At 45.9% G+C, this 17873-nt stretch overlaps 1 protein-coding gene and 10 non-coding genes across 11 annotated transcripts; all 11 read right to left on the reverse strand.

The window, feature by feature from the left end:
• Nucleotides 1–982: 982 nt before the first annotated feature.
• On the reverse strand, nucleotides 983–1054 carry trnat-ugu (transfer RNA threonine (anticodon UGU)). The gene has a single exon. It is a non-coding gene; the product is annotated as a tRNA-Thr (tRNA).
• A 1678-nt stretch (nucleotides 1055–2732) lies between these two features.
• On the reverse strand, nucleotides 2733–2804 carry trnat-cgu (transfer RNA threonine (anticodon CGU)). The gene has a single exon. It is a non-coding gene; the product is annotated as a tRNA-Thr (tRNA).
• A 481-nt stretch (nucleotides 2805–3285) lies between these two features.
• On the reverse strand, nucleotides 3286–3357 carry trnaa-ugc (transfer RNA alanine (anticodon UGC)). Its single transcript has one exon. It is a non-coding gene; the product is annotated as a tRNA-Ala (tRNA).
• A 1137-nt stretch (nucleotides 3358–4494) lies between these two features.
• trnat-ugu (transfer RNA threonine (anticodon UGU)) lies at nucleotides 4495–4566 on the reverse strand. The gene has a single exon. It is a non-coding gene; the product is annotated as a tRNA-Thr (tRNA).
• A 480-nt stretch (nucleotides 4567–5046) lies between these two features.
• On the reverse strand, nucleotides 5047–5118 carry trnaa-ugc (transfer RNA alanine (anticodon UGC)). The gene has a single exon. It is a non-coding gene; the product is annotated as a tRNA-Ala (tRNA).
• A 1138-nt stretch (nucleotides 5119–6256) lies between these two features.
• On the reverse strand, nucleotides 6257–6328 carry trnat-cgu (transfer RNA threonine (anticodon CGU)). Its single transcript has one exon. It is a non-coding gene; the product is annotated as a tRNA-Thr (tRNA).
• Nucleotides 6329–6795: 467 nt separating this feature from the next.
• trnaa-ugc (transfer RNA alanine (anticodon UGC)) lies at nucleotides 6796–6867 on the reverse strand. The gene has a single exon. It is a non-coding gene; the product is annotated as a tRNA-Ala (tRNA).
• Nucleotides 6868–8007: 1140 nt separating this feature from the next.
• On the reverse strand, nucleotides 8008–8079 carry trnat-ugu (transfer RNA threonine (anticodon UGU)). The gene has a single exon. It is a non-coding gene; the product is annotated as a tRNA-Thr (tRNA).
• A 467-nt stretch (nucleotides 8080–8546) lies between these two features.
• Nucleotides 8547–8618, reverse strand: trnaa-cgc (transfer RNA alanine (anticodon CGC)). Its single transcript has one exon. It is a non-coding gene; the product is annotated as a tRNA-Ala (tRNA).
• Nucleotides 8619–9756: 1138 nt separating this feature from the next.
• On the reverse strand, nucleotides 9757–9828 carry trnat-ugu (transfer RNA threonine (anticodon UGU)). Its single transcript has one exon. It is a non-coding gene; the product is annotated as a tRNA-Thr (tRNA).
• Nucleotides 9829–10009: 181 nt separating this feature from the next.
• Nucleotides 10010–17409, reverse strand: LOC115183515 (extensin-like). The gene is made up of 5 exons (XM_029744727.1): nucleotides 17391–17409; nucleotides 12583–13034; nucleotides 11392–12471; nucleotides 10812–11126; nucleotides 10010–10591 (listed from the first exon to the last, which is right to left on the reverse strand). The coding sequence occupies exons 1-5, from the start codon at nucleotides 17407–17409 to the stop codon at nucleotides 10010–10012; spliced, it is 2448 nt and encodes an 815-aa protein (XP_029600587.1).
• Between the last annotated feature and the right edge of the window lie 464 nt (nucleotides 17410–17873).

Below are 17873 nucleotides of genomic sequence, written 5' to 3' on the forward strand. Positions count from 1 at the left end.
ATGGATAAACAAGCGTACAGTCAATAACACAATAGAAAAAAAGAAAGTCTATACAGTGTGTGCAAATGGCATGAGGAGGTACGGCAAAAAATAGGCCATAGTAGCGAAGTAATTACAATTTAGCAAATTAATACTGGAGTGATAGATGAGCAGATGATGATGTGCAAGTAAAAATACTGGTGTGCAAAAGAGCAGAAAGTAAATTAAAACAATATGTGGATGAGGTAGGTAGATTGGGTGGGCTATTTACAGATGGGCTATGTACAGCTGCAGCGATCGGTTAGCTGCTCAGATAGCTGATGTTTAAAGTTAGTGAGGGAAATATGTCTCCAGCTTCAGCAATTTTTGCAATTCGTTCCAGTCATTGGCAGCAGAGAACTGGAAGGAAAGGCGGCCAAAGGAGGTGTTGGCTATGGGGATGACCAGTGAGGTATACCTGCTGGAGCGCGTGCTACGGGTGGGTGTTGTTATCGTGACCAGTGAGCTGAGATAAGGCGGAACTTTACCTAGGATAGACTTATAGATGACCTGGAGCCAGTGGGTCTGGTGACGAATAGGTAGCGAGGGCCAGCCGACTAGAGCATACAGGTCGAAGTGGTCATATCAATACAATTTACCTTTTCTTTACACTGTTCTAATGAATGTACATTTCCATAATATCAGCTATCTTCCATAAACGTGGAACAAGGATTGAACCCATGTGCTTCAGTTTACAGAAACAGATGATTTAGCATATCTATTTCCTTCTTAGAATGTCAACATTCTGGAAAGTGGGAGTTGTGCAAAAGATAATTTAACAACTAAATACACTCAACAGAGAATTGGTGATTAACGTTGGACCGCATACATGTAAAGTACTGGCTCTACCATAGAGATACATCCCCTTACTATAATAGCTGTGTTGCAATATTGATACACCTTGCTTTTTCTGCAAAGTCCTCCAGTAAAAGCACAGGTCCATGATATCAGATGTCTTTCATACAGGCATGGACAGGACTTGAACCCATGATCTTCGGTTTACAAGACCTACGCCTTACCACTTGGCCACCATGCCACTCTACTCTAAAAATTATACATCAACATTCTGGAAAGTAGTAGTTGTGTAAATGTGAATTTGGCACACAAATAAACTCAGTGGAGAATCTTGGGATTGAACCGAGGACCTCATACATATTTTGCATGCACTCCCCCTCTGAGCTTCCATCCCATTTCATTTGCAGATAAAATGCAATATCAATACAATGTACTTTTATATACACCACTCCATTGAAACTACAATGAAATGATAGCAGCAATTCTTAAACCAGGTACAGACTGGGATCGAACCCATGAACTTCAGTTTTTGAAAATGACGCCATAAAAGTTGGCAACAATGCCACTTCTGTTCTAAAAATTTACAAACAGGGATTGAACGCATGTTCTTCAGATTACAAAACCAAATTATTTAGCACATCTCTGTTTCCTGCTTAAAATTTCAACATTCTGTAAAGTAGGAGTTGGGTCAATGCAATAATTTTAAATGGAGAAGCTGGGGAGTGAACCCAGGACTTCATACATGCAAAGCATGCGCTCTACCACTGAGCTACATCCCCTTCCTTGGGAAGAAAGAAACGTTTCTATTTTACATTTTATTTCATCTTAATTTAACCAGGTAAGCTAGTGGAGAACAAGTTCTCATTTAGAACTGCGACCTGGCCAAGATAAAGCAAAGCAGTGCGACACAAACAACAACACAGAGTTACAAATGGAATAAACAAGCGTACAGTCAATAACACAATAGAAAAAAAGAAAGTCTATATACAGTGTGTGCAAATGGCATGAGGAGGTACGGCAAAAAATAGGCCATAGTAGCGAAGTAATTACAATTTAGCAAATTAACACTGGAGTGATAGATGAGCAGATGATGATGTGCAAGTAAAAATACTGGTGTGCAAAAGAGCAGAAAGTAAATAAAAACAATATGTGGATGAGGTAGGTAGATTGGGTGGGCTATTTACAGATGGGCTATGTACAGCTGCAGCGATCGGTTAGCTGCTCAGATAGCTGATGTTTAAAGTTAGTGAGGGAAATATAAGTCTCCAGCTTCAGCGATTTTTGCAATTCGTTCCAGTCATTGGCAGCAGAGAACTGGAAGGAAAGGCGGCCAAAGGAGGTGTTGGCATTGGGGATGACCAGTGAGATATACCTGCTGGAGCGCGTGCTACGGGTGGGTGTTGTTATCGTGACCAGTGAGCTGAGATAAGGCGGAACTTTACCTAGGATAGACTTATAGATGACCTGGAGCCAGTGGGTCTGGTGACGAATAGGTAGCAAGGGCCAGCCGACTAGAGCATACAGGTCGCAGTGGTCATATCAATACAATTTACCTTTTCTTTACACTGTTCTAATGAATGTACATTTCCATAATATCAGCTATCTTCCATAAACGTGGAACAAGGATGGAACCCATGTGCTTCAGTTTACAGAAACAGATGATTTAGCATATCTATTTCCTTCTTAGAATGTCAACATTCTGGAAAGTGGGAGTTGTGCAAAAGATAATTTAACAACTAAATACAATCAACAGAGAAGTTGGGGATTAACGTTGGACCGCATACATGTAAAGTACTGGCTCTGCCATAGAGATACATCCCCTTACTATAATAGCTGTGTTGCAGTATTGATACAACTTGCTTTTTCTGCAAAGTCCTCCAATAAAAGCAAAGGTCCATGATATCAGATGTCTTTCATAAAGGCACGGACGGGACTTGAACCCATGATCTTCGGTTTACGAGACCGACGCCTTACCACTTGGCCACCATGCCACTTTACTCTACAAATTGTACATCAACATTCTGGAAAGTAGTAGTTGTGTAAATGTGAATTTGGCACACAAATAAACTCAGTGGAGAATCTTGGGATTGAACTGAGGACCTCATACATATCTTGCATGCACTCCCCCTCTGAGCTTCCATCCCATTTCATTTGCAGATAAAATGCAATATCAATACAATGTACTTTTTATATACACCACTCCATTGAAACTACAATGAAATGATAGCAGCAATTCTTAAACCAGGTACAGACTGGGATCGAACCCATGAACTTCAGTTTTTGAAAATGACGCCATAAAAGTTGGCAACAATGCCACTTCTGTTCTAAAAATTTACAAACAGGGATTGAACGCTTGGGATTGAACGCATGTTCTTCAGATTACAAGACCAAATTATTTAGCACATCTCTGTTTCCTGCTTAAAATTTCAACATTCTGTAAAGTAGGAGTTGGGTCAATGCAATAATTTTAAATGGAGAAGCTGGGGATTGAACCCAGGACTTCATACATGCAAAGCATGCGCTCTACCACTGAGCTACATCCCCTTCCTGGGGAAGAAAGAAACGTTTCTTTTTAAAATTTTATTTCATCTTAATTTAACCAGGTAAGCTAGTGGAGAACAAGTTCTCATTTAGAACTGCGACTTGGCCAAGATAAAGCAAAGCAGTGCGACACAAACAACAACACAGAGTTACAAATGGAATAAACAAGCGTACAGTCAATAACACAATAGAAAAAAAGAAAGTCTATATACAGTGTGTGCAAATGGCATGAGGAGGTACGGCAAAAAATAGGCCATAGTAGCGAAGTAATTACAATTTAGCAAATTAATACTGGAGTGATAGATGAGCAGATGATGATGTGCAAGTAAAAATACTGGTGTGCAAAAGAGCAGAAAGTAAATAAAAACAATATGTGGATGAGGTAGGTAGATTGGGTGGGCTATTTACAGATGGGCTATGTACAGCTGCAGCGATCGGTTAGCTGCTCAGATAGCTGATGTTTAAAGTTAGTGAGGGAAATATGTCTCCAGCTTCAGCAATTTTTGCAATTCGTTCCAGTCATTGGCAGCAGAGAACTGGAAGGAAAGGCGGCCAAAGGAGCTGTTGGCTATGGGGATGACCAGTGAGATATACCTGCTGGAGCGCGTGCTACGGGTGGGTGTTGTTATCGTGACCAGTGAGCTGAGATAAGGCGGAACTTTACCTAGGATAGACTTATAGATGACCTGGAGCCAGTGGGTCTGGTGACGAATAGGTAGCGAGGGCCAGCCGACTAGAGCATACAGGTCGAAGTGGTCATATCAATACAATTTACCTTTTCTTTACACTGTTCTAATGAATGTACATTTCCATAATATCAGCTATCTTCCATAAACGTGGAACAAGGATTGAACCCACGTGCTTCAGTTTACAGAAACAGATGATTTAGCATATCTATTTCCTTCTTAGAATGTCAACATTCTGGAAAGTGGGAGTTGTGCAAAAGATAATTTAACAACTAAATACACTCAACAGAGAATTGGTGATTAACGTTGGACCGCATACATGTAAAGTACTGGCTCTACCATAGAGATACATCCCCTTACTATAATAGCTGTGTTGCAATATTGATACACCTTGCTTTTTCTGCAAAGTCCTCCAGTAAAAGCACAGGTCCATGATATCAGATGTCTTTCATACAGGCACGGACAGGACTTGAACCTATGATCTTCGGTTTACAAGACCTACGCCTTACCACTTGGCCACCATGCTACTCTACTCTAAAAATTATACATCAACATTCTGGAAAGTAGTAGTTGTGTAAATGTGAATTTGGCACACAAATAAACTCAGTGGAGAATCTTGGGATTGAACCGAGGACGTCATACATATTTTGCATGCACTCCCCTCTGAGCTTCCATCCCATTTCATTTGCAGATAAAATGCAATATCAATACAATGTACTTTTTATATGCACCACTCCATTGAAACTACAATGAAATGATAGCAGCAATTCTTAAACCAGGTACAGACTGGGATCGAACCCATGAACTTCAGTTTTTGAAAATGACGCCATAAAAGTTGGCAACAATGCCACTTCTGTTCTAAAAATTTACAAACAGGGATTGAACGCTTGGGATTGAACGCATGTTCTTCAGATTACAAGACCAAATTATTTAGCACATCTCTGTTTCCTGCTTAAAATTTCAACATTCTGTAAAGTAGGAGTTGGGTCAATGCAATAATTTTAAATGGAGAAGCTGGGGATTGAACCCAGGACCTCATACATGCAAAGCATGCGCTCTACCACTGAGCTTCATCCCCTTTCTGGAAAAGAGTTTTATTTTCTTTTTTTAAATTTTCTTTCATCTTTATTTAACCAGGTAAGCTAGTGGAGAACAAGTTCTCATTTAGAACTGCGACCTGGCCAAGATAAAGCAAAGCAGTGCGACACAAACAACAACACAGTGTTACAAATGGAATAAACAAGCGTACAGTCAATAACGCAATAGAAAAAAAAGTCTATATACAGTGTGTGCAAATGGCATGAGGAGGTACGGCAATAAATAGGCCAAAAGTAGCGAAGTAATTACATTTTAGCAAATTAACACTGGAGTGATAGATGAGCAGATGATGATGTGCAAGTAGAAATTCTGGTGTGCAAAAGAGCAGAAAGTAAATAAAAACAATATGTGAATGAGATAGGCAGATTGGGTGGGCTATTTACAGATGGGCTATGTACAGCTGCAGCGATCGGTTAGCTGCTCAGATAGCTGATGTTTAAAGTTAGTGAGGAAAATATAAGTCTCCAGCTTCAGCGATTTTTGCAATTCGTTCCAGTCATTGGCAGCAGAGAACTGGAAGGAAAGGCGGCCAAAGGAGGTGTTGGCTTTGGGGATGACCAGTGAGAAATACCTGCTGGAGCGTGTGCTACGGGTGGGTGTTGTTATCGTGACCAGTGAGCTGAGATAAGGCGGAGCTTTACCTAGCATAGACTTATAGATGACCTGGAGCCAGTGGGTCTGGTGACGAATAGGTAGCGAGGGCCAGCCGACTAGAGCATACAGGTCGCAGTGGTCATATCAATACAATTTACCTTTTCTTTACTCTGTTCTAATGAATGTACATTTCCATAATATCAGCTATCTTACATAAACGTGGAACAAGGATTGAACCCATGTGCTTCAGTTTACAGAAACAGATGATTTAGCATATCTATTTCCTTCTTAGAATGTCAACATTCTGGAAAGTGGGAGTTGTGCAAAAGATAATTTAACAACTAAATACACTCAACAGAGAAGTTGGGGATTAACGTTGGACCGCATACATGTAAAGTACTGGCTCTACCATAGAGATACATCCCCTTACTATAATAGCTGTGTTGCAATATTGATACAACTTGCTTTTTCTGGAAAGTCCTCAAATAAAAGCACAGGTCCATGATATCAGATGTCCTAAATACAGGCACAGACAGGACTTGAACCCATGATCTTTGGTTTACGAGACCGACGCCTTACCACTTGGCCACCACGCCACTCTACTCTACAAATTATACATCAACATTCTGGAAAGTAGTAGTTGTGTAAATGTGAATTTGGCACACAAATAAACTCAGTGGAGAATCTAGGGATTGAACCGAGGACCTCATACATATTTTGCATGCACTCCCCCTCTGAGCTTCCATCCCATTTCATTTGCAGATAAAATGCAATATCAATACAATGTACTTTTTATATACACCCCTCCATTGAAACTACAATGAAATGATAGCAGCAATTCTTAAACCAGGTATATACTGGGATCGAACCCATGAACTTCAGTTTTTGAAAATGACGCCATAAAAGTTGACAACAATGCCTCTTCTGTTCTATAAATGTACAAACAGGGATTGAACGCATGTTCTTCAGATTACAAGACCAAATTATTTAGCACATCTCTGTTTCCTGCTTAAAATTTCAACATTCTGTAAAGTAGGAGTTGGGTCAATGCAATAATTTTAACTGGAGAAGCTGGGGATTGAACCCAGGACCTCATACATGCAAAGCATGCGCTCTACCACTGAGCTACATCCCCTTTCTGGCAAAGAAAAAAATGTTCCTTTTTTTAATTTTATTTCATCTTTATTTAACCAGGTAAGCTAGTGGAGAACAAGTTCTCATTTAGAACTGCGACTTGGCCAAGATAAAGCAAAGCAGTGCGACACAAACAACAACACAGAGTTACAAATGGAATAAACAAGCGTACAGTCAATAACACAATAGAAAAAAAGAAAGTCTATATACAGTGTGTGCAAATGGCATGAGGAGGTACGGCAAAAAATAGGCCATAGTAGCGAAGTGATTACAATTTAGCAAATTAATACTGGAGTGATAGATGAGCAGATGATGATGTGCAAGTAGAAATACTGGTGTGCAAAAGAGCAGAAAGTAAATAAAAACAATATGTGGATGAGGTAGGTAGATTGGGTGGGCTATTTACAGATGGGCTATGTACAGCTGCAGCGATCGGTTAGCTGCTCAGATAGCTGATGTTTAAAGTTAGTGAGGGAAATATAAGTCTCCAGCTTCAGCGATTTTTGCAATTCGTTCCAGTCATTGGCAGCAGAGAACTGGAAGGAAAGGCGGCCAAAAGAGGTGTTGTCTTTGGGGATGACCAGTGAGATATACCTGCTGTAGCGCGTGCTACGGGTCGGTGTTGTTATCGTGACCAGTGAGCTGAGATAAGGCGGAACTTTACCTAGCATAGACTTATAGATGACCTGGAGCCAGTGGGTCTGGTGACGAATAGGTAGCGAGGGCCAGGCGACTAGAGCATACAGGTCGCAGTGTTCATATCAATTCAATTTACCTTTTCTTTACACTGTTCTAATGAATGTACATTTCCATAATATCAGCTATCTTCCATAAACTTGGAACAAGGATTGAACCAATGTGCTTCAGTTTACAGAAACAGATGATTTAGCATATCTATTTCCTTCTTAGAATGTCAACATTCTGGAAAGTGGGAGTTGTGCAAAAGATAATTTAACAACTAAATACAATCAACAGAGAAGTTGGGGATTAACGTTGGACCGCATACATGTAAAGTACTGGATCTACCATAGAGATACATCCCCTTACTATAATAGCTGTGTTGCAATATTGATACACCTTGCTTTTTCTGGAAAGTCCTCCAATAAGAGCACAGGTCCATGATATCAGATGTCCTTCATAAAGGCACGGACGGGATTTGAACCCATGATCTTCGGTTTACAAGACCGACGCCTTACCACTTGGCCACCATGCCACTCTACTCTACAAATTATACATAAACATTCTGGAAAGTAGTAGTTGTGTAAATGTGAATTTGGCACACAAATAAACTCAGTGGAGAATCTTGGGATTGAACCGAGGACCTCGTACATATTTTGCATGCACTCCCCCTCTGAGCTTCCATCCCATTTCATTTGCAGATAAAATGCAATATCAATACAATGTACTTTTTATATACACCACTCCATTGAAACTACAATGAAATAATTGCAGCAATTCATAAACCAGGTACAGACTGGGATCGAATCCATGAACATCAGTTTTTGAAAATGACACCATACAAGTTGGCAACAATGCCACTTCTGTTCTATAAATGTAGGAACAGGGATTGAACGCATGTTCTTCAGATTACAAAACCAAATAATTTAGCACATCTCTATTTCCTGCTTAAAATTTCAACATTCTGTAAAGTAGGAGTTGGGTCAATGCAATAATTTTAAATGGAGAAGCTGGGGATTGAACCCAGGACCTCATACATGCGAAGCATGCGCTCTACCACTGAGCTACATCCCCTTTCTAGGAAAGAATAAAATGTTTATTTTTTTATTTTATTTCATCTTTATTTAACCAGGTAAGCTAGTGGAGAACAAGTTCTCCTTTAGAACTGCGACCTGGCCAAGATAAAGCAAAGCAGTGCGACACAAACAACAACACAGAGTTACAAATGGAATAAACAAGCGTACAGTCAATAACACACTAGAAAAAAAGAAAGTCTATATACAGTGTGTGCAAATGGCATGAGGAGGTACGGCAAAAAATAGGCCATAGTAGCGAAGTAATTACAATTTAGCAAATTAACTCTGGAGTGATAGATGAGCAGATGATGATGTGCAAGTAAAAATACTGGTGTGCAAAAGAGCAGAAAGTAAATAAAAACAATATGTGGATGAGGTAGGTAGATTGGGTGGGCTATTTACAGATGGGCTATGTACAGCTGCAGCGATCGGTTAGCTGCTCAGATAGCTGATGTTTAAAGTTAGTGAGGGATATATAAGTCTCCAGCTTCAGCGATTTTTGCAATGCGTTCCAGTCATTGGCAGCAGAGAACTGGAAGGAAAGGCGGCCAAAGGAGGTGTTGGCTTTGGGGATGACCAGTGAGATATACCTGCTGTAGCGCGTGCTACGGGTGGGTGTTGTTATCGTGACCAGTGAGCTGAGATAAGGAAGAGCTTTACCTAGCATAGACTTATAGATGACCTGGAGCCAGTGGGTCTGTGATGAATAGGTAGCGAGGGCCAGCCGACTAGAGCATACAGGTCGCAGTGTTCATATCAATACAATTTACCTTTTCTTTACACTGTTCTAATGAATGTACATTTCCATAATATCAGCTATCTTCCATAAACGTCGAACAAGGATTGAACCCATGTGCTTCAGTTTACAGAAACAGATGATTTAGCATATATATTTCCTTCTTAGAATGTCAACATTCTGGAAAGTGGGAGTTGTGCAAAAGATAATTTAACAACTAAATACAATCAACAGAGAAGTTGGGGATTAACGTTGGACCGCATACATGTAAAGTACTGGATCTACCATAGAGATACATCCCCTTACTATAATAGCTGTGTTGCAATATTGATACAACTTGCTTTTTCTGCAAAGTCCTCCAATAAAAGCACAGGTCCATGATATCAAATGTCTTTCATACAGGCACGGACGGGATTTGAACCCATGATCTTCGGTTTACAAGACCGACAACTTACCACTTGGCCACCATGCCACTCTACTCTACATATTATACATCAACATTCTGGAAAGTAGTAGTTGTGTAAATGTGAATTTGGCACACAAATAGACTCAGTGGAGAATCTTCGGATTGGGTTAACATTTCCCCTTTTCCTTGAATGTCTCAGCTTGTCCTATTCAAACACATTTATAGAATTAGTATGATAATCACTCAGTTATATATTGGGTGGTGGTGCTGGGTGCTGTGTGGTGGTGCTGAGTGGTGGGTGGTGGGTGGTTGGTACTGAGTGGTGGGTGGTTGGTACTGAGTGGTGGGTGGTGGGTGGTTGGTACTGAGTGGTGGGTGGTGGGTGGTGGTGCTGGGTGGTGGGTGGTGAGGGTGCTTGGTAATGAGGGTTCTGAGTGTGCTGGGTGGTAGGTGTTGGGGTGGTGGGTGCTGGGTGCTGGGTGTGGGTGGTATGTGTGGAGGTGCTGGGTAATGGGTAGTGAGTTGTGGTGCTGGTTGCTGGGTGTTGGGTATGGAGGGTGCTGGGTATTGAGGGTTCTGAGGGTACTAAGTGTGCTGGGCTGTAGGTGTAGGGTTGCTGGGTGGTGGGTGGTGGGTGGTGGACGTTGGGGTACTGAGGTGCTGATGCTGGAGTGCTGGGTGCTGGGTTGTGGTGCTGCTTAGTGGGTGCCTGGAGCTGGTTAGTGGGTGCTGGGTGTTGGGTGCTGGGTGTTGGGTGCTGGGTGTTGGTTGCTGGGGGCTGGGGTACTGGGTGCTGGGTTCCTGGGTAGTGGGTGCGGGGTGGTGGGTGCTGGGTGGTGGGTTATGGGTGCTAGGTGGTGGGTTATGGGTGCTGGGTTGTGGGTGCTGGGTGCTGGGTTGTGAGTGCTTGGTGTTGGGTTGTGGGTGCTGGGTGGTGGGTTGTGGGTGCATGGTGGTGGGTGGTGGGTGCTGGGTGCTGGGTGGTGTGTACTGGGTGGTGGTGGTGGGTGGTGGTGGGTGCTTGGTGGTGGATGGTGGGTGCTGGGTACTGGGTACTGGATGCTGGGTAGTGGGTTGTGGTGCTGGTTCGTGTGTGCTGGTTCCTGGGTCCTGGGTGGTTGGTACTGAGTGGTGGGTGCTGGGTGGTGGTGCTGGGTGGTAGGTGGTGGGTGGTGGTGCTGGGTGGTGGGTGGTGGGTGGTGGTACTGAGTGGTGTGTGCTGGGTGGTAGGTGGTGGGTGGTGGTGCTGGGTGGTGGGTGGTGGGTGCTGGGTACTGGATGGTGGGTAGTGGGTTGTGGTACTGGTTCGTGGGTGCTGGTTGCTGGGGTGCTGGGTAATGAGGGTTCTGAGGGTACTGAGTGTGCTGGGTGGTAGGTGTTGGGGTGGTGGGTGGTGGGTATTGAGGGTTCTGAGGGTTCTGAGGGTACTAAGTGTGCTGGGCTGTAGGTGTAGGGGTGCTGGGTGCTGGGTGGTGGACGTTGGGGTACTGAGGTGCTGATGCTGGAGTGCTGGGTGCTGAGTTGTGGTGCTGGTTAGTGGGTGCCTGGTGCTGGTTAGTGGGTGCTGGGTGTTGGGTGCTGGGTGTTGGGTGCTGGGTGTTGGGTGTTGGTTGCTGGGTGCTGGGGTACTGGGTGCTGGGGTCCTGGGTAGTGGGTGCGGGGTGGTGGGTGCTTGGTGGTGGGTGCTGGGTGGTGGGTTATGGGTGCTTGGTGGTGGGTTATGGGTGCTGGGTTGTGGGTGCTGGGTGGAGGGTGGTGGGTGCTGGGGTGCTGGGTAATGAGGGTTCTGAGGGTACTGAGTGTGCTGGGTGGTAGGTGTTGGGTGGAGGTGCTGGGTAGTGAGTTGTGGTGCTGGTTGCTGGGTGCTGGGTGTGGGTGGTATGTGTGGAGGTGCTTGGTGCTGGGTAGTGAGTTGTGGTGCTGGTTGCTGGGTGCTGGGTGTGGGTGGTATGTGTGGAGGTGCTTGGTGCTGGGTAGTGAGTTGTGGTGCTGGTTGCTGGGTGCTGGGTGTGGGTGGTATGTGTGGAGGTGCTTGGTGCTGGGTAGTGAGTTGTGGTGCTGGTTGCTGGGTGCTGGGTGTGGGTGGTATGTGTGGAGGTGCTTGGTGCTGGGTAGTGAGTTGTGGTGCTGGTTGCTGGGTGCTGGGTGTGGGTGGTATGTGTGGAGGTGCTTGGTGCTGGGTAGTGAGTTGTGGTGCTGGTTGCTGGGTGCTGGGTGTGGGTGGTATGTGTGGAGGTGCTTGGTGCTGGGTAGTGAGTTGTGGTGCTGGTTGCTGGGTGCTGGGTGTGGGTGGTATGTGTGGAGGTGCTTGGTGCTGGGTAGTGAGTTGTGGTGCTGGTTGCTGGGTGCTGGGTGTGGGTGGTATGTGTGGAGGTGCTTGGTGCTGGGTAGTGAGTTGTGGTGCTGGTTGCTGGGTGCTGGGTGTGGGTGGTATGTGTGGAGGTGCTTGGTGCTGGGTAGTGAGTTGTGGTGCTGGTTGCTGGGTGCTGGGTGTGGGTGGTATGTGTGGAGGTGCTTGGTGCTGGGTAGTGAGTTGTGGTGCTGGTTGCTGGGTGCTGGGTGTGGGTGGTATGTGTGGAGGTGCTTGGTGCTGGGTAGTGAGTTGTGGTGCTGGTTGCTGGGTGCTGGGTGTGGGTGGTATGTGTGGAGGTGCTTGGTGCTGGGTAGTGAGTTGTGGTGCTGGTTGCTGGGTGCTGCGTATTGAGGGTTCTGAGGGTACTGAGGGTACTAAGTGTGCTGGGTGGTGGGTTGTGGTGCTGCATAGTGGGTGTTGGGTTTTGGTGTTGGGTGCTGGGTGTTGGGTGCTGGTTGCTGGGGTACTGGGTGCTGGGTGCTGGGGTGCTTGGTGGTGGGTGCTTGGTGGTGGGTTATGGGTGCTGGGTGGTGGGTTGTGGGTGCTGGGTGCTGGGTTGTGGGTGCTTGGTGGTGGGTGCTTGGTGGTGGGTGCTGGGTTGTGGGTGCTGGGTGCTGGGTGCTTGGTTGTGGGTGCTTGGTGGTGGGTTGTTTGTGCTTGGTGGTGGGTGCTGGGTTGTGGGTGCTGGGTTGTGGGTGCTTGGTGGTGGGTTGTGGGTGCTTGGTGGTGGGTTGTGGGTGCTGGGTGGTGGGTTGTGGGTGCTTGGTTGGGTGGTGGGTTGTGGGTGCTTGGTGGTGGGTGCTGGGTGGTGGGTGCTTGGTGGTGGGTGCTTGGTGGTGGGTGGTGGGTGCTGGGTGGTGGGTGCTGGGTGGTGGGTTGTGGGTGCTGGGTGGTGAGTACTGGGTTGTGGTGCTGGGTCCTGGGGGTGCTGGGTAATGAGTGTTCTAAAGGTACTGAGTGTGCTGAGTGGTGGGTGTTGGGTGCTGGCTCCACTAGGGCCCTCTCAGCCAGCCATCTCCACTAGGGCCCTCTCAGCCAGCCATCTCCACTAGGGCCCTCTCAGCCAGCCGTCTCCACTAGGGCCCTCTCAGCCAGCCGTCTCCACTAGGGCCCTCTCAGCCAGCCATCTCCACTAGGGCCCTCTCAGCCAGCCATCTCCACTAGGGCCCTCTCAGCCAGCCATCTCCACTAGGGCCCTCTCAGCCAGCCATCTCCACTAGGGCCCTCTCAGCCAGCCATCTCCACTAGGGCCCTCTCAGCCAGCCGTCTCCACTAGGGCCCTCTCAGCCAGCCGTCTCCACTAGGGCCCTCTCAGCCAGTCGTCCCCACTAGGGCCCTCTCAGCCAGCCGTCTCCACTAGGGCCCTCTCAGCCAGTCGTCTCCAATTGGGCCCTCTCAGCCAGTCGTCTCCACTAGGGCCCTCTCAGCCAGCCGTCTCCACTAGGGCCCTCTCAGTCATCCGTCTCCACTAGGGCCCTCTCAGCCAGCCTTCTCCACTAGGGCCCTCTCAGCCAGCTGTCTCCACTAGGGCCCTCTCAGCCAGCCGTCCCCACTAGGGCCCTCTCAGCCAGCCGTCTCCACTAGGGCCCTCTCAGTCATCCGTCTCCACTAGGGGCCCTCTCAGCCAGCCGTCTCCTCTAGGGCCCTCTCAGTCATCCGTCTCCTCTAGGGCCCTCTCAGTCATCCGTCTCCACTAGGGCCCTCTCAGCCAGCCGTCTCCACTAGGGCCCTCTCAGCCAGCCGTCTCCACTAGGGCCCTCTCAGTCATCCGTCTCCTCTAGGGCCCTCTCAGCCAGCCGTCTCCACTAGGGCCCTCTCAGTCATCCGTCTCCACTAGGGCCCTCTCAGCCAGCCGTCTCCACTAGGGCCCTCTCAGCCAGCCGTCTCCACTAGGGCCCTCTCAGCCAGTCATCTCCACTAGGGCCCTCTCAGCCAGCCGTCTCCACTAGGGCCCTCTCAGCCAGCCGTCTCCTCTAGGGCCCTCTCAGCCAGTCATCTCCACTAGGGCCCTCTCAGCCAGCCGTCTCCACTAGGGCCCTCTCAGCCAGCCGTCTCCTCTAGGGCCCTCTCAGCCAGTCGTCTCCACTAGGGCCCTCTCAGCCAGCCGTCTCCACTAGGGCCCTCTCAGCCAGTCGTCTCAACTAGGACCCTCTCAGCCAGCCGTCTCCACTAGGGCCCTCTCAGCCAGTCGTCTCCACTAGGGCCCTCTCAGCCCTAGTGTTTTTTTAGACCCCAGGGTTTTTTAATCAACCACATAACAAATATGTCCCCTTTTGTGGATGGGGGGGGAGTCTTTTAATCAACCACAAGGCTACATTGGTCCAAACTGTCTCATATGTACTTCTCCACACTCTCCTCTTCTCCCCCTCTCCTGATCTCATTCTCCCTCCCCTTTACATCATATGTATTAGAAGCAGGGAGGGAGGGAGGGAGGGAGGGAGAGTAATGGTCAGAACCAGAGAGAGGGGAGGGAAGGTGACGGACAAGATGGAGGAAGGGGTTAGAGCGAGAATATCATTTTATCACTGACTTTTCCTCTCTTGTCCCAGCCCAGCCTGACCCTGACATATAGCATCAGACCTGTTGAGTTGACTTGGGTAACAGACCTCTAGCTTCTACACCACATCCCCCCCTTCTCCTGCTCTAACATGAGATCTGATCAGTACTCATTTTGGGTGCTGGTACTGTTTATATTTAGGTGCTGGAACATTAAGCCAATATTCTATAAGAGGTGAACTCAAGCTGTAGAAAGTTAGAAGTGATATTATAGCACACACTGTGTGAAAGGTTGCTGCTCTGTCAGCAGTTTCCTGTGGAGTTTTTCAGTTTGCTGTAGTGTGTTCAACCACTGATCTAAGATAAGTTGCTGAGAAGTTTATCTCACATCAAAGTCCTAATGAACTAATTACATAGAGGTCATATAGCCTAGCAGTATTTCCCACTCTTCAGTCCACTCTCCAAGACAGTAGGCTGGTATAGCTCAGTGGAGCCCCAGTTAGAGACAGATATGATACCTGCAGTGATATTGATTATCCTGTTATGGAGAACAGGTAGGATGCTGTTATACTGATATACACTTGTGACAGTTACTGAGATATGTTTTGATATTTTAACCTCTCTGGCGCATGTGGGACGAACTCGTCCCACCTACGTAACAGCCACTGAAATCCAGTGGCGCGATTTTTGAATCGTTAGAAATACTATTACTTCAATTTCTCAAACATATGACTATTTTACAGCTATTTAAAGACAAGAATCTCGTTACTCTAACCCCACTGTCCGATTTCAAAAAGGCTTTACAACGAAAGCAAAACATTAGATTATGCCAGCAGAGTGCCCAGCCAGAAATAATCAGACACCCATTTTTCAAGCTAGCATATCATGTCACATAAACCCAAACCACAGCTAAATGCAGCACTAACCTTTTATGATCTTCATCAGATGACACACCTAGGACATTGTGTTATACAATACATGCATGTCTGTTCAATCAAGTTCATATTTATATCAAAAAACAGCTTTTTACATTAGCATGTGACGTTCAGAAAAAGCATAACCCCCGCAAACTTCCGGGGAATTTACTAACAGTTTGCTAAATTACTCACGATAAACGTTCACAAAAAGCATAACAATTATTTTAAGAATTATAGATACATTACTCCTCTATGCACTCGATATGTCCGATTTTAAAATAGCTTTTCGGATGAAGCACATTTTGCAATAATCTAAGTACATAGCCCGGCATCACAGGGCTAGCTATTTAGATACCCACCCAGGTCAGCCTCCACCAAAATCACATTTCCTATAAGAAAAATGTTCTTACCTTGCTTGTTCTTCGTCAGAATACACTGCCAGGACTTCTACTTCAATAACAAATGTTGGTTTGGTCCCAAATAATCCATCGTTATATCCAAACAGCGACGTTTTGTTCGTGAGTTCTAGACACTATCAGAATGCAACATCACGGTCTCGCGCATGGTGCATTGGCGTGACAAAACATTTCTAAATATTCCATTACCGTACTTCGAAGCATGTCAACCGCTGTTTAAAAACAATTTTTATGCCATTTATCTCGTAGAAAAGTGATAATATTCCGACCGGGAATATGCATTGAGCCTAAACAGCCGAATAAAATTTCTCCTCAGGAGCGAATCGTGCACGCGCCTCATTCAAAGGTCCTCTGAGCCGCCACTTACCAAAGGCGATAATGTGTTTCAGCCTGAGGCTGCCTTGTCAACCTTCAGGTATTTCCCGGGTTCTGAGAGCCTATCGGAGCCCTGGGAATTGTCACGTTACAGCTAAGATCCTTACTTTTCAATAAACAGATGCAAGACGCACGACTCCTTGTCAGACAGGGTACTTCCTGCTTGAAACCTTGTCAGGTTTTTGCCTGCCATAGGAGTTCTGTTATACTCACAGACACCATTCAAACAGTTTTAGAAAATTCAGAGTGTTTTCTATCCAAACCTGAACAATAATATGCAAATTCTAGCTTCTGAGTTGGTGTAGGAGGCAGTTAAAAATGGGCACATATTTTTTCCAAAATTCTCAATACTGCCCCCTATCCCAAACAGGTTAAGATATATGATAATTTGCAGGGGTAGCAAAAGAACATGAAACTGGAAGCAGACAGGAGAAATCTGTCTCAAAGAAGGACAATGATGTGATCACCTGTAAATGTACTTTACTGTAGCCTAACTGTCCATCTGGAGACAGGCACTAATGTCAGTTAAGTTGTGATGGTGTCATGCATCTGACTGTTGTATATTCAGTGTGTCAATGATTGATTGTATATGTCTCTATGTAAATGAATGAGAATTATGTATTATATTTAATATTGGTGTTATGTAAGAGCAGGAGAAGGGAGGGGTGTAGATGCTAGAGGTCTGTTACCTGAGTCAAGATCAACAGGTCCAACACAATATGTTAGGAAGAGAGAGAGAGATTGAGGGCGGGGAGAGAAAGACTTGGGGGAAGAGCGGGAGAGAGAGAGAGAGAGAGAGAGAGAGGAGGGAGCGAGAGAGAGAATGAGTGCAGGGAGAGAAAGACTTGGGGGAAGAGAGAGAGAGAGAGAGGAGGGAGCGAGAGAGAGAATGAGGGCGGGGAGAGAAAGACTTGGGGGAAGAGAGGGAGAGAGAACAGAGGGGAGAGAGAGAGAGAGATGTCAACAGAGAGAGGGAGGGAGAGAGAGAGAGAGGGAGAGAGAGAGATGTCAACAGAGAGAGGGGGCTGACAGACTAACATGCAGTCAACTGAATATCTTTTCATTACTGACTTCTCACCAGTGATGTCATCACGACCAGTAACCTTTTCCCACTCTTGGTCCGGCTCGGCTTGACTCCGACCTCTGAAATTAATGATTAAAAAAAAAAAATGACCAAATCAAATGTATTAAATTAGATATAAACTCATTGGCTAAGAGAGTTACACATTTCCATTGAAGGGGAATGTACACTACCTGACCAAAAGTATGTGGACACCTGCTCATCTAACATCTCATTCCAAAATCATTGGCTTTAATATGGAGTGGGTCCCCCGTTTGCTGCTATAACAGCCTCCACTCTTCTGGGAAGGCTTTCCACTAGATGTTGGAACATTGCTGCTATAACAGCCTCCACTCTTCTGGGAAGGCTTTCCACTAGATGTTGCAACATTGCTGCTATAACAGCCTCCTCTCTTCTGGGAAGGCTTTCCACTAGATGTTGGATCATTGCTGCAGGTGTCACGCCCTGGCCATAGAGTTTTTATTCTCTATTTT

This window comes from Salmo trutta, unplaced genomic scaffold (genome assembly GCF_901001165.1).
Source record: "Salmo trutta unplaced genomic scaffold, fSalTru1.1, whole genome shotgun sequence".
In the NCBI taxonomy this organism is placed as follows: Eukaryota; Metazoa; Chordata; class Actinopteri; order Salmoniformes; family Salmonidae; genus Salmo; species Salmo trutta.

What these genes read in the sequence shown, in the direction of transcription:
- LOC115183515 (XM_029744727.1), bottom strand. An exon ending in ACCCCAGCACCCAGCACCCA is followed by an intron (nt 12,472 to 12,582) that starts GTACCCCAGCAA and finishes CAGTACCCTCAG; the next exon opens with AACCCTCAATACGCAGCACC. An exon ending in ACCCAGGACCCCAGCACCCA is followed by an intron (nt 11,127 to 11,391) that starts GTACCCCAGCAC and finishes CCTACCACCCAG; the next exon opens with CACACTCAGTACCCTCAGAA.